Source organism: Poecilia mexicana, unplaced genomic scaffold (assembly GCF_051168715.1).
Source record: "Poecilia mexicana isolate PSO_F unplaced genomic scaffold, ASM5116871v1 scaffold_6, whole genome shotgun sequence".
In the NCBI taxonomy this organism is placed as follows: domain Eukaryota; kingdom Metazoa; phylum Chordata; class Actinopteri; order Cyprinodontiformes; family Poeciliidae; genus Poecilia; species Poecilia mexicana.
The window spans coordinates 31,830,644-31,845,682 of NW_028263375.1; the positions used below are offsets into that span (position 1 = coordinate 31,830,644).

General features: G+C 38.2%; 2 protein-coding genes across 2 annotated transcripts in view; one reads left to right on the forward strand and one right to left on the reverse strand.

Annotated features, from left to right (window-relative positions):
• Positions 1-8,327, forward strand: part of lsp1a (lymphocyte specific protein 1 a) — a 31,555-nt gene extending 23,228 nt beyond the window's left edge. The window contains exons 12-13 of the mRNA XM_015000014.2: positions 1,010-1,109; positions 5,957-8,327. Of these exons, the coding sequence (XP_014855500.2) occupies positions 1,010-1,109; positions 5,957-5,979 (123 nt within the window). The 3' untranslated portion in view covers positions 5,980-8,327. The remainder of the gene's footprint in view (positions 1-1,009; positions 1,110-5,956) is intronic.
• Positions 1,153-11,684, reverse strand: prr33 (proline rich 33). The gene is made up of 3 exons (XM_088006596.1): positions 11,539-11,684; positions 11,165-11,214; positions 1,153-5,620 (listed from the first exon to the last, which is right to left on the reverse strand). The coding sequence occupies exon 3, from the start codon at positions 5,603-5,605 to the stop codon at positions 2,582-2,584; it is 3,024 nt and encodes a 1,007-aa protein (XP_087862722.1). The 5' UTR covers positions 5,606-5,620; positions 11,165-11,214; positions 11,539-11,684; the 3' UTR covers positions 1,153-2,581.
• Between the last annotated feature and the right edge of the window lie 3,355 nt (positions 11,685-15,039).

Below are 15,039 nucleotides of genomic sequence, written 5' to 3' on the forward strand. Positions count from 1 at the left end.
CATTAAAAGTGCCAACATTGCATTAAATTATCATAATTTACAAAACCATGCAAAGTTGGCACTTTTAATGGACTTTTAATGCAACTTTTAGAGCAACTTTGCATTAAAAGTGTCATTATTTACCGAATGACACTTCATGACACTGTCATAAACATTCATAAAGACTTCTTTATGTTCATGGCAGTGTCATGTCAGTCTTATGCACACCCCTTCAAATAAAGTGTTACCAAAGTTTATTCACAAAGATAACCCCTAAAGGGACAAAATGTTAGCAGCAGTGAGGAGGACTGTCAGTGAGTCTGACTGACAAAAAAGGAGAGACGTTCTCTGTATAATGGATTGAACTGTGCCAACAGCAGGCACTGCATGTTGATACTGTGTGGTAGATAATACAATATTGCATAGTTTCATCATCATGGCACACTTCTCTTAATCCAATCTGGACTGTATGATCATTAATTTATATCAAGTGATTTGTGTTTTTGTGTGTCTTATTTAGTTTTGTGCAGTAATCAATCACAGTCAAAACTAGACCTTATTGATTCATCTCAGAAAGACTTAATCAGTAAATGCTACCTGGTCATAATCTTTTACATTTTTTTTAATCTTTGGTCATTTGTCTGATGGAATAAGATACATTACTTTTGTTGCTTCTTTTCTTTGATGTTTGATCAACACTCCTCACCAGTGGGTGGCAGTAATGCTCCATTAAGTTGTTTGTCAACTGTTAAACAGAAGTTGAAGAAGAGCCAGTCACAGATCCTATAAGACAGCATCACCCCTAGCAAAAGGGTCAATCACACCTAGCAACAGGGTCAATCACAGCTCCTCATTCAGATAGCAGTTTTCTGTCGTCTCCTCGCTCAGAGTGGCTCTCAGCAGCTGAATCACTCTGATGTCTATGGACCTGTAGGGAAAACCTTAACCCTACAGGTCAAAAGGTTAATCTGAACAAAAATCAGAGGGATTTCAAAGGAAATAAACTCATTTCTGTTCCATCTCTCCACAGTCAACACCACATGGGAAAAAACATAAATTTATTGTCACTGGTCATGGAAAATATGAGAAGATCTCTGTAGATGAATGTGGAGACCTCAGCCAAAGCGCCGGTAGGACTTTCATCACAAAGTAGAACAACACAATAAACATAAATAGAGTTGTAATTGTGAGTTTTATTTTTATTTTTTCATGTGTGCATCCTAATCTATTAGAACATGAGACGTGGTGGCAATTAAACATTATTTCAAGGTGTCATCTAGTACATAGATGGTTATTTTTTACACTGCAAAAGTTAAATATGTCAGACAGTTTGGGTTTGACATTCAAATCAAATTCTTTCCCTAAAAAAGAAGATGAAAATTGGCTTTTGTTGATGAAAATCTTTATTTTGAAAATAATTAGTCTTTATTATCTAGTCTATTAGATAAAATGGAGTGCCATGATAATTAGACTCTTGTCCACCTCCCAAAAAGGTGTTTATCAAGGGGAGATGATGCTTAGTAAAAAAAAAAAAAAAGAAATCAACTACAGTCTAGAAGTTCAGAGCTTTCTACCATCCCATCATCCCTCACCATCTAACTAACATCCTGTACAGCACTTTGTCTGCATTTCAATCCTTTTCTCTTACAACTTTGACAACTCACAAAAAATACCTTATTCTGTATTTTCTCTATTTATTTCTTTATAACCTCTAAAATGTATCTCTTTATAACCTTAGCTTTCCATCTAACGCTAACCTACAGTCGCTTCTGGAGTGCTGTTTTTTGTTTCAGATAAGTGTCTGCCTAATGTTCCAAATAAAAATCACAATGATTACTTAACAAAGTGGTTTGTTTATTACTGATGCCAAATTTGTAATTGTGGAGGTTTATTATTAGTGGATAATCCACTAGTGCCTTCTATTAGCAACATCATTGCTAATATGAACTTTCCCGCTGCTCTCCTCTTTACAATCACACTTCAGAGAATTAAACTGTCACTGAGGTGAGTGTTTTCAAAGAAAAGGGGAAAAAACATGTACAAACTCTACATAAGCATTCATCATTTACTCAGAGGTGTTATGTTGTGGCAAATAATACAATGTGGTAAAAAAAAAATGTGTTTTTTTTTATTTTGATTATGGATTAACATATAGTCTAACATTTCTTGATAAATATAAAAATACTGGAAGATTGTACACAAGCAACAACCATGTACATACATATTCAGTGGCTCAGCAGCATCTCTAGTAAATGTGTGATGAAAGAAGAAAGTGGAAATTGTCAGATTACATAAACACTTTAATGTTTTGTGATGTCTGGAGACATTTAAGACAAGTCAGCTTGTTTTTGCTAACTTAATAAAAATAAAACCTCTAACACCCGTTAAGCTACCGGCATACTATAATGCATTTGTCAAGTATAAAGTTGGGGTTTAGTTTCCTTCAGCAGTGTTCAGAAGTCTTACGTTAACAGATAAATTAATGTAGAGCTGTAGATGATCTCTGCTACCATTAACTTACAGTAAATGTAAGTTTAATCTGTGGGAAACAGATTAAACTGTTTCCCACAGTTTAATCTGGACATTTCACATCAGGCATAGTTTAAGAAGCAGCAAACCCTCTGGCCTTCCTGTTAAAGTCTTTTGGTTCCTCTTCTTTACCTTTCCGCCCAATCAGACCCATTTCAAACACAACAGAGATTTTTGATACTGGTCTTGAGGCTGCTTCTTTCAGCTTCTTAGCATCAAACCTGGGGCTGAAAAGCAACACCGGTAGCCTAAACGCAAATGAAGGGACCTCCTTCTGCTCATTGCTTTTCTCCTCATTTTTTTCATCTTCACTTTTGTTTAACTCAATCTGATGCATGATGTTCTCTTTGGAGGAGAACATCTGGAAGAGGACAGCATCCCACATCTTGGTTGCCTTTGGAGTGTCTATGTCTTTGGGTGTAGCTAGCTTCTCATCATGACCACTTGGCTTCTCTTCTACCCTCATCTCTTCACTCTGGTCCTGTTCTTGGATCTCAGCTTGAGAACCTGTCTCTGGGAATTTTGGTTCCTCCTGTTCCACCACCATGTGTTTCTTTAGTCGCAACCACCCGCTCGGTTTTGATTTCATGCCCTTTGACTTTTGCATAACATTAAGAAGAGATGCTGCTGCTGCAGGGGAGTCATCAGTGCCCTTTTTGTCAGGTTTATCTGTTGAACATGGTTCTGTGCTGTCTTTTGTATTCCTTTCAGTTAACTCAACAGGCGAAGTAGGATCAGCAGGAAGTGATTTTGAACTTTCATGCTTAATCTGTGTAATAGGTGTCTTTGGTTCTATGATGACAGATTTGTCAGATTTTACATCAGATTTTGCTTTTTCCTCATCAGTCTGGGCCTTCCCTCTACTCAAAAGCTTTTTTACAACCTTCAGGGAATCTTGGTCGCCACTTTTTAGAAGAGGATCTTTTATTTTTGTCAGTGTAGTTTCTGTGGTTTTTTCCTTCTGGTTTTCAGAAGGCACAGCAACCACTTTTGGCATTTCTTGAGTCACTATTGCCGCTTGTTTTGCTGCAACTGAACTCGTTGCTGTACATGGATCTTGTATTGATATTGTTCCTGTTGAGTCAGATAGTGTTGAAACCACAATGACTGGGACTGTGACACTGGAACCAGCCTTTACATGACTCTGGTCCAGCTTTTCTTCACATCTAGAGGTGTCCTGTCTTTCAGGAAGTTCAACCGTTGATTGTTCCTTTACAGTTGCTTTGTGGCTACTCTGTTTTGAAACTTCCTTTTCAACTTTAACCTCATCTTGTGTTGGTATCACAGAGGTTGTAATGCCAAATGCAGGTGAATATGTTTTGATTCCACCGTAAGCAGCATACTCAGCTGGTGTAAGTCCACGGTAAGCAGACTTTGACTTTTGAGAGTCTGGGGTTTTAGGTCTCTGAAAGGCCACATGTGAAATAGATGATGTTAACGTCTTTTGCTTTTTGTAGCCTGGTGATGTGGTCAAAAGGCGAGAGGCTTCATAAGTTGGAGTTTTTGGCCTTTGATAGGCAGTGGCTACTTGTGTTGCGGACACAGATATAAGAGTTACAGCTCTTTGGGAGCCAACCGCTGAAACCGAGGTCACTTTTCTTGTCAGATCAGACTCTGATTTTGACTTTGTAATACTTTGTTTTATAGAGTTGTCTGCAGGTGTCACATTAGAGTGGACATCCCCATTTAGTAAAATTTCAGGAAGCTCTGTTGTCTTCAGATTAAGAGAGGGCAATGAAGTGCTCACAGTAGAAATCGTTTGGGGTGACCTTGACCTCTCTGGATCCACTGTGATTGGCGACACCGCGAACAAAAGAGGATTGGGTCGTGAGATTTCAAAGACAGGGGTTGCGGCTCGGCTAATGTGGTATGCTGGAGTTTTAGGTCGCCTGGATGACAGAAGCTCATAAGTTGGTGTTTGAACTCTGACCTCAGATGTTGGAGTGGTGGTTTTATGTTCAACTGTTTGAGTTGGTCTTGTTGTTTCTATGTTTGGAGTTGGAGTTCCTCGTTTGATTTCTGACACTGGAGTGACTCGCTGGGTTTCTAATGTTGGAGTGACTCTTCTTACTTCAGCCTTTGGGCCAGCTCCTTTTACTTCTGATGTTGGAGTCTTTCTACCAGGATCTACTTCTAATAAAGGAGGCTGCATTGTTGTCGTTGTCACCTTCCCTCCTCTGGTCTCTGATGCTGTGAGCACTTCTTGTTTTGTTTCTGCTAATGTTTTACTTTGAAGTACTATGCTGCCAATAGCAGTTAATCCAGCCGTGTCGTACACTGGAGGTGTCCTGGATGTTTCATAATAAGATGTGCTTGCTGTGTACATCCTAATCTGAGGCACTTCAAACATCGGCTTTGGTGATTTTGAAGGCTCAGTTGCTTTAAATGTTGGACGTGGACTTTTAGATTTTATGAGTGGGGTCAACACCGTAAGAGGCCGAACCACAGGTTGACCCGCTGGTACCGGATGTTGAGTTGCAGCTGAACTTGTGATTTTTGAATGTGGGGTACCGACATAAGGGGTAGGTCTCAAACCAGCTTGGCTTTCAGTAAATGTTTTCAGTTCAGTTGTTTGTATGCTTACCTCGGGCACAGAGGAGTATGGCAGTGATTGCTTTGCTTCTCCTGGAGAGGCTAAGACTTTGGAAACCTGATTTGAAGCAGAACTTAATGACACTTTTGTGTCATGGTGTGAGTACGTGCATGAAGGGGCGGCCACCATGGGAGGCGACATGCTCACTGCTCGACCAAAAGCTGCCCTCTGCGGATAAGGGGACGGCACATGTTGATACAGTGGCCTGACGGTGAACCGTGGGGGTTGCTGGATGCTGTGGAGTCGAGGGAGTGTCTCTGGTGTTTGAGGGGAAGTTGAGTGGTCACTGCGCTCCAGGTCAGCGCTGGCCTCATTTACAGGCGAAAGGCTTGACCGGAAAGGTGTTGCAGACTGTGAAGTCTGGGTGGAGGCCTTTTTCTTTGCAGTCCTTTTGAGGAGTTTCTGTAGACGGACATTGTCTTTTCCAGGCTTGGGCAGCAGTGGTGGAGGGTACTGCTGGGAAAACAGGCCCAGCTGGTGGATAGTGCCATAAGCAACAGACATGAATGCTTCTGCACCCTATTGAGACAAAGAGACAAAGCATTCTTAAAACTTTGCCTAAAGTTTCACAATTGTTCATTGTTTTATGTTTTCAAATGCAAGTCATTTAAATGGAAGCATTAACCGCAAAGCAGCTGGTCAGAGGGGACGGCACATTAAACACATTGTCTTTTTTTAATGCCTATAACATCATCATCTCTTTCCTCTTTTACTAACTTAATCCTGAATACTCTAAAAGTTGGAAGCGGATAAACTCAGTTTTTCTTTCAAACAGAACTTATCTTCAAAATACATCAGGTTAAGAGAAGCTTCACATTTTTAATGTCTAATCTTTTTTCTCTGTTCCTTTTGCAGGTTTGTGTTACAGTGATTGCTGAGGAAGCATTTCCTTCCTCTTCTGTTGCCTTTGTGATCTCGCAACACCTTAAATGCTGATGCAGGAACTCTGCAACCGGAAAGTCTCTATTTTTTCTGACCATCTCTAAAGGAAATGCACATACAGCTCCAAACTCAGGCCCAAAAATATATATACCCTTGGCAGATTTAGGCTAAGTAAATTATTTTTTTATTTTTATTTCATTAAAATCCTGGTATGTTGAAAATGTAAACCTTTCTCAATAAGCAGTGGAAAAAAATCTTTATTCGCAATCACACCATTCCTTAAATTGATTAGTATCTTTTCACATCTTTCCACTGATTTGTTGCTGATATATTCTCCAAGTCTTTAAGCTTGGATGCCCTCCATCATCTTAAGCTCCGCCCAGAGAGTCTCAATCATATTCATGTTGGTATGCTTGCTGCAGCCTACAAAAACCCTAACCCTAAACCCTAACCCTGCTTCCAGTCAGGAGAAAGACTTTCAGAAATCTGTCAGGGGTATGAATGATTTTGGACTCAATCGTACATATTAAAAATTAAAGCCCACACAAATATGTGATGGTCATAGTTGTGTGATCCTCTTTACATCTTCCTGTTTTCTGTTTTTACCATCATGAGCCTATCTTAATGTGAGTTATTTTTTAGTTTTCATCTGTTCAAGATGATCATTTGTAAAACGTTTACAGTTTGAATCATCTCGAGTAAATGGATCACATCGATGTTTGACCTGTTCAGCACTTTTTAGCTTGAGGACAATCAAAACTGCAAAAACTGAGCACCAGCCACAGCTAAAAGCAGACATTAGATGTTACACACTGTCCAAAAAGACACAACTATTTTACTGTATGACATTAAATCTGAATAAATGTTTCGTTATTTTGGCCACTTAGGATTACCAAAACTTTTTCTTGTTGATAGATTTCAGAAAAATAATGGGAATATTTATTTTTACAACTTTCTTCTAATTCAGACATTTCTATCCATTTCCTCAGGACTTGGTAGAATAGTTTTTTCAATTGTATAAGTTATGTAATATTGGGCATCCTTCCACAAGCTTCTCATCAAAGTTTACCAGAATTTTATTTTGATTTTTTTTTGTGCTAGAACTATTTTGATTTAGACATTTTTTAAATAAATTCCTTACATTATTGTGCTTTTAAGCAAAATTCTATGTTATTGTAACTTAATTATGTAACATCACATGAAAATCTAAGTAGGAAGAGAATTGTGGACCAATTTCACAATCCTGGAGATTGTTCACAGTTTGGGAGCAATCTCCAGATGCATGAGTGTGCCACATTCAAATGTTGAAATAATTATATGTAAGCATAAACACTACATTGATATCCAGCAGTCTGGTCAAAGCAGTGAGAGGGAAGACAGCCCTGTAATGCCACTCAGCCAGGAGGAGGCCATTACTGAGGAGTCAGATTACAGTTTTCAAACTCACTCATGGACAGAGGCCTCATTGTTTAATATCTGTTTGATAAAACTAAAATGAAACTGTAAAATTGCCATCATTACATTTGGAGTAAAAATGGCAAAATCTGAAATCCTGAGAACAACTAATCAACCATGATGTAAGAGGCTGACACCATGATATCTCTGGCATTTTGGGAGGAAATGATCTGCACAAAAAAAAAGTTGGCATCACAAGAAAAGAAGAGTAATTTAAACAATTAACGTCTCACCTCCAGACCAGAGCAAGGAAGTTAAACCTGCAAACAAAATAGTCTTCTAAGTGGACAATGAACCCAGTCATACCAGTTATGTACTGGTTACAAAGTGTGTTAAATACATATATAAAAATAGCCATTTTATACTCCCTCAAACCTTTTACCACCTTTCCAAAGCAGGCTTGCTGAAATGCCAGGCCCAACCCGATCCAACTCATACAGTTCAAAAAATTATATAAAAGTAAACATGTAAATGACTGAATTTGAAGAAAGTTACAGAATAATCTCTGACTCATTACTCTGGCATTTATAAATAGTTAATAATGTTAGAAATCCTAATTATCCTAAAACAAATGTTTAGTTTGGTTTAATTTTGGTAAACATTTTGGTTTAGCTATAAAGAACTGCTGTTAACTGGATGTAAGAATCATAAATATTACTCAGTACATAGTTGTGACAATTGTGGTGGACATTTGCTTATCGAAATTTGACTTTATGATGATATTTAGCTTAATATTTACACCTTTGAACACTAATGTATGATTTAGTTGATACATTTCTGCTTCTGTCTAAATATGCTTTTACTTTTATTCCGTTTCAACAAGATTTTTTTGCTTTTATTTTTATGCCACTTTGAAAATATTAAATAAAATCAGTATCTATTCTTCTAATATGTCAACTGTTTTTATTATGCCCATTGTGTCAAACAACTACAACATTCACCATATTAAAACATTCAAATGTTTTAATAACACTTTACAAAATAATTGCTATTTTCCCATGCTTAAAAGTTTCATTAAGAATGTGTTTTTTTTTTTTTTTTGTTCACGTGTACTGTACGGAACATCCTGTAAATATAAGGCAAACACAAACCACCAGTGATCTCAAACTCTGTCCAGTATTCAATGTAAAATCCACTAATTAACAAAATCTGTGTTTTTGAGAAGAAATTGGATTATATTTTCCCCTCAAAGAAAAAGACTTTAAACATAAGTCCCTTTGGTCTGAGGTGACAGTATATGTATACAAATACATATAAATATAGAGCTCTGGAAAAGATATGAAAACACTTAAAATGATCAGTTTCTCTGATTTTACTTTTTATGTTTGAGTAAAATGAACATTGTTCTTTTATGAATGAAATTCCAAACAAAAATTTAGCATCTATTTGCAGAAAATGAGAAATGGTCAAAATAATAAAAAAGATGCAGTGCTTTCAAACCTCAAACAATGCAAATAAAATGAGTTCATTTTCATTTAGAAACAACAATACTAATGTTTTAACTCAGGAAGAGTTCAGAAATCAAGATTTGGTGCAATAACAAATGGGGTTCAGTGCAGTGGACTCTTAATTTTTCCAGAGCTGTATATACAGTACTCACAAAAAGTTAGGGATGTTTTGCCATTGAAATTTCTGGAAACATATAGAGTATTGTGATATTACATCACAAAAGTAGAGTATTTAAGCATATTTAAGCACTAGCATGCAATGGTGATTTCCTCATTTCAAACAATGTATTAAAACAAAACAACAGCGGTAGATATGTTACAACAAAATATGTCAAAGTCTTAATAACATGTCATGTGCCCTTGACCATCAATTGTAGCTTGAAGAGCTGTTCATAAATTGACTTATTGAAGCATGGCCTTTCTTCATGAAGGGCGGCCCTCAGATCATTGAGCTTCTGGTGTCCAAAACTACAAGCTATTAGATGGCGACTCAGCTGATCACACAAGGCTTCTGTAGGATTCAGGGCTGTAGAACGTTCTTCTTTGAAGAACCCTAGTGACCAGCAATCACTCTCTTATGATGTAACCTTGAGCATTATCTTCCATGATGATGAGATTGTTCTTCATACACCATGACTGAACTAATGATGTCACTCAGGTAGTATGGGTAGTGTAGGGCAGTCCTTTATTGACTGGACACACCAGTCCACACTCTAACACCACCACCCAGGTTCATCTGGTGACAACAGTGGATGATCCACAGCGCTCTTCTTGATGTTTCCAACATCTCTGGCGGCCATAGTTTCTGTTCAGCACTGAAGCCCACTGGTCCAGAGTTCCCTTGCCAGAGTTCTGGGTGGCTCAGCTGATAGACCTCACACACCCTGTGCAGAAGCTAATTGTCAGTTTGCTGTTCAATAAAAGCCACTATATACAAAACATCTTTTAAAAAATTGTCTCTGGTCAATGCAAGACGATGGCGCCTTTGCCTGATGATGTGCTCAGTTATCCTTGCAGGTCGTCTAACACACAAACCATGCTAATGTAGACGGTTTTCAATGTTCTGACCTGACATTTGGGTGATTCTCAGTTCATCTAAATTTGCTTAGATTTGAGTGGCATTAATCATCCACTTCCTCAGGGCACTCCTCACAATGAAGAGGTCATCTGTGTGGGATGTGGTCAAAGGATGTCCGGTCTTTCTGTATCTCTGTTGTAGCCTGCTGGTGACACTCTAAGCTCAGGGGCCAATTCTGCCAGAGAACATCCTCGACCTTCACAAATGCCACGTTACGTGTTGTCCTGGTCTCATGATGTCAAAATGTGAACAGCACGATGAAGAAGAGCTGTGCTCCTGATGTTCCTGCATTCATGTTAAACACTAGAGAGCCACAGTAGACTTAAAAAATTTTATGTTTGATATCAAATCAGAATTTTATGATGCAGTTTTGATTGATTATTCCAGATGTAGCTTCCCCCATAAACAATGTCTTTGTCACAAGAGTACGATCACCTGCTGGAAAGCAAATGTACAAGTGCATATCCTCTGTACATTTCAATTGTTTTAGCAGTCGGTTCTATCTTGTAATAAATATTTTACATACTGACGTGGGACGTATTATTGGACTGTGACTAACTGCCAATCAGGTGTTTGCTTTTTTATTTATAACAGGCTGAAAGTGAACGCTCATTATGCCTTATGATCTCACGCCCCACTGACACTGGATAACACCTTTGAAACGTGACGTCACCGAGGAAAACATGAGGGCCAATTAGGCACAAATGTCCCATGAACATGCAGCTTTGGCACACAACCTGGGAGTTATTATTTTAGGCCTAAGAAATAACACTCTGTATGTGTAACACTGGCAGAACATTGTGTCAGCAGTCTTAACCCTGATTTACCAGCTCAGGTTATTAGAGAACCATCCAGGCAGCTTAAGGTTCTAGCATAATTAAGTTCAGTGTTTGTTAGCCTTATCTCACTATGTGTCACCATGGTAATTTATAGGTACAACCTGGTAAATGTTTAGAACTCTCCCAGCTCCCCCTTCTGCACTTAGACGTCAGCCTGACACATGAGACACCCATTCCTCCTTTTAAGGCTCTGCTAGTGTTGGCATTTGTAGTTCTTTTAGGACACAGGTTCAAAAGAGGAAAGTCTAATAATAGCTGTGCAACAAAAAACTCAAACAGAAATTACCTGCTCATGCGCAAGAATTCAGGCTACAGATTTTATGTCAAGCAATAAGTTTAGAGGTAAATGAAAACGACTTACCAGGCGAAGAACTTATTGGTGGAGTTTAAAGCGCTCCAGGCAGGTTTCCCCTGGCAGGACAGGACAGTGTTTTAATTAATGGTAAAGGTGGAAAGTGAGCATTTATTAGAGCTGTTCAATTAAAATTAGAAGTGAATGCTACACTATGTTATAACCTGGACAGATGATCAATAGAAAAATGTGTGCTAAAGCCACACGGGGGTTGAAACATTGAAATCGTAACCCTGTCAGTGCTTCAGTTTTGCAGAGGACAAAAAAAGTTACCCTTCCATACACATAAGGTCTCAGCAAGTATCCAACAGCAGCTGCCACTGTAACATAATGCTTTTCCTCTGGTCTGGAAATTAAAAGGTGTAATTGAAGGGAATTGTTACCTGTAGGACTGCTGCTTGGGGGTGGCCGGCCAGCTGCTGCCTGCTTGTCCCAGCCCGGAGTGTCAGAACGGCAGGTTCATGTTGAGACCAACTCGACCCCCCTTCCTACAAATGGAAGGAACGGGTGCCATGGCATTCCAAAAATAAACCTTGAGCGCTGTGGGTTGCTCAGAAGCTGCAGCAACATTGTGACCACAGAGAAAGTTGAGGCGAGACGTAGCCAACAGGCCAACACCCAGTTTTTACAAACACAGAGCTCTGAGTGAGCTTTGAAGGCCACCTAGAGGTCTTTGAGAAAATAAAAATAAACTTTAAACACTACAGATGTTCTTTCAGCTGGGCCATTTTCCAAAAGAACTTATCTCAAGGAATATTACAACAATAATATACAATGTCAGGCTCTTCCAGTTCATTCAATTCCAGTTTAGTCCAGCACTAATCAGTCTAACTCAGTCAGAGTGCTATTCTTTGAAGAGGAGAATTTGGAATAACACATTTTTCCCCAAAACAGTATATCTCAATATTTCAGTTTCCTCAAGGACAGTAAAAAAAATGCAGACAAAGTTAATTAAACGTATGTTTAAATGAAGTAATGTTTTCTCAAGGCACAATTAATCAAGGATCTTGATTTGGAAAGGAGAGAAACAGAGGGAAAGTGATCATAAGTCTAAATTCAGATACTAATTTGACACTGTATTATATCATCACTAACCTGACGCTGTGTGAGGCAGAATCAGGTTTTATGATACTTTAATCATGACTGGTGTTAAGAAAATAAATTTAAAATAAGCTAGTTTTCAAACTTAACATGCCTTGATTCAAATAGCCTAATTGTGGTTTTAAAATCAGTAACGTATTCTGGCTTTTTGACCTTGATGTTACCTGTAGTTACAGCAGATGGTTTGCTAGGATCTTTTGAACTGCCTTTTGTCTGTGGGAAAACAATACAGTAGAAGTTCTAGCTTTTCACATTCATCTGTGAAAAGCCGTAAACACAGCAGGAGTTCCTGGCTTTAGAAAGAGGGTCAGAGATGGCTCCTGGTTGGATGAGCAAAGATACGCATTATTTGAATGAATTAAAGGTAAGAATACGCCTTTTACTATAAAACTTTCTACACAGAAGTAAAAAATTAGATTTGCTCTTGCAATTCTCCAAAGACGTCTTTGGACATCTTTGCTTTTCTTTCTTTCCTTCTTTTTTCCATGTCTGTCAGGTCTGTCTGTTTTGTATGTTTCTGTTGTTCTGCAGTTTCTGTTGTAATTTTAGGCGTTGTCTTCTATTGGATTAAACTGCAATTCTGTGACGTCTGCACTCATTGTTGTTTTTGTGTGGCTACACGTGGCCCGCCCGGAGAACCCGGGATCATAAAGGAAGAGAGAGAGCCAAACTTTTTCCAAAATTAACTAATTCAGAGAAATCTTCCTTAACACTGGCTACAATACACCATTCAAATTACAGTAATAGCAATGATGCTTCATCCAACTTAAGATTGCTTAAGTGGATTTGACACTTCATCACTGCACTTCAGGTGATGAAGTGCATGTGTAGTGACATGTAGTGCATACACAGGAGTACATGTTTTTCTTTATGTTTGTTTTTTTAAACTATGTGAGCCACTTTCGGTCTCTTGCCATCTTTGTGTTTAAACACTTCCTGTACCATTAGAAATATTGTCTTCTTCTGAGGTTAGCAAAATAAAAAACCCTGTGACTAATAAAATAATCTAATGCTGACTTGTTAAGAGTCCCATCGCCTGCCCAACCCTTGTTCTGATCGCTACCTTAATAAACAAGTAATTGGACTTGTTTGGAGAATAGAATAATGCTATAACACCATATTATAACATCTATTTCGCTATTTTGTTCAATTATTTAACTTTTTTTTTGTTTTACTAATTATATACCCAGTAATTAAATCACTAAATAAACAAGGTATTTCATGAGATCTTGTGAGCAAATTCTATGCCTTAAATCGCAAAAATGTCAAATAAAGCAGCAAAAGTTTTCAACCTGAACTTTTGCTGTGACGTTTATCTGGAAAGTGAACGCATGGGATTAAAGAAAGTGAGCATTTTTTATTATAGCAGATGAGTCAAGGAACATTGCCACCTAAAACTTGTATTTGTTTTCTTAGAAGAATACCGTAGGTGTTTTTGTGAACATTTTTTTGACTCACTTTACATACAGAGGATTTTCACATACTTCACCCAGGAGGTTCAGCGTTGCCCCCCTGGCCAGGCCTTTTCCCCTCCCCAATGTAAAATGCTCTAGATCCGCCACTAGGTGACAGATGTGGTAACTAAGCCAACTTAGAACTAAAATAAGCAGAGTGTCACTGTGTGCAGGAGTTACATCTAGTAACATGTTGGGGAGCGGAAGAGCTCTCCCAGCTGGCAGAGTGGATCAGCAGCCCAGAACCAGGCAGAACCTGCAAACAGTTCTGAGTGAGCAGCAGCAGGTTTCAGATAAACTCCAGCTACTCAGAAAGGAAAAGAAAAGCTTTACATTTAGTCTGGGAGCTGGTTCCACAGGAGACGAGTCTGAGAATTAAAGGACCTGCCTCACATTCTACATTTTGAAAGTCTAGGAGTAAATCTGCAGTCTCAGAGCAAAGTGTTCTGTTAGGAACATATGAACGGATGTCTGATGGAGTTGATCATTAAGGGCTTTATATGAAAGAAGGAGAACCTTAACTTCTATTCTGGATTTATCAGGGAGCCAATAAAGGGAAGCTAAAATAAAAGAAATATGATCTCTCCTTGTAATTGTAATGAGAACTTTCGCTGAAGCATTTTGGATCAGCTGACGGCTTTTAATTGTATCTTATGAACTTTCTAACAGTAAAGAATTACAGCAGCCTAGCCTTGAAGTAACAAATGCATGGAGACGTTTTTCAGCATCACTTCAGGACAAGATGTTTACAGTTTTGTTGATATTCTGAATATGAAAGAAGGAAATTCTCAAAACCTGTTTAATAGAAGATTTCACTGACATGTTTGGGTCAAACATAGACTTTATCACCTTTATTATTGGAGGCCAGTTTAATGTCATCCAGATTCAGTGATTGACGAAGCAGTTTATGTTTCAGAGTCTGCTACAAAGAGAACAACTTCTGTCTCATTTACATAAACAAACTGGAATCTGTAGGACAAATGAGATTAAATCTCTTCTCCTGATCTCTGCGACATATTTAACACTTTCTATGGGATTATTTTTGATCAGTTATGTCTAAAGCAACCAAAACAGATACAAGTTCATTATCTGAGGCCAAGAGAATATTATTTGTGACTTTCAACAGAATCATATATAAAATGAGTGCAGAAGTCAAAGGGAATGCTTTAAATAATTTGTTGGGATTGGGTCCAACATCATGGCAAATTAAAAGTTTAGATGAAGCTAATATTTTTGATAACTCTAAAAGCAAAAACTGAATCAAGGTAGTCTTTGTAAGTCATTTTTGTTGCCATACAAGTGCAGAATAGATACATTTTTAGTATCAAT

Excerpts from the sequence above, each read along its gene's own strand:
- prr33 (XM_088006596.1), bottom strand. The coding sequence starts at position 5,605 with ATGTCTGTTGCTTATGGCACTATCCACCAGCTGGGCCTGTTTTCCCAG.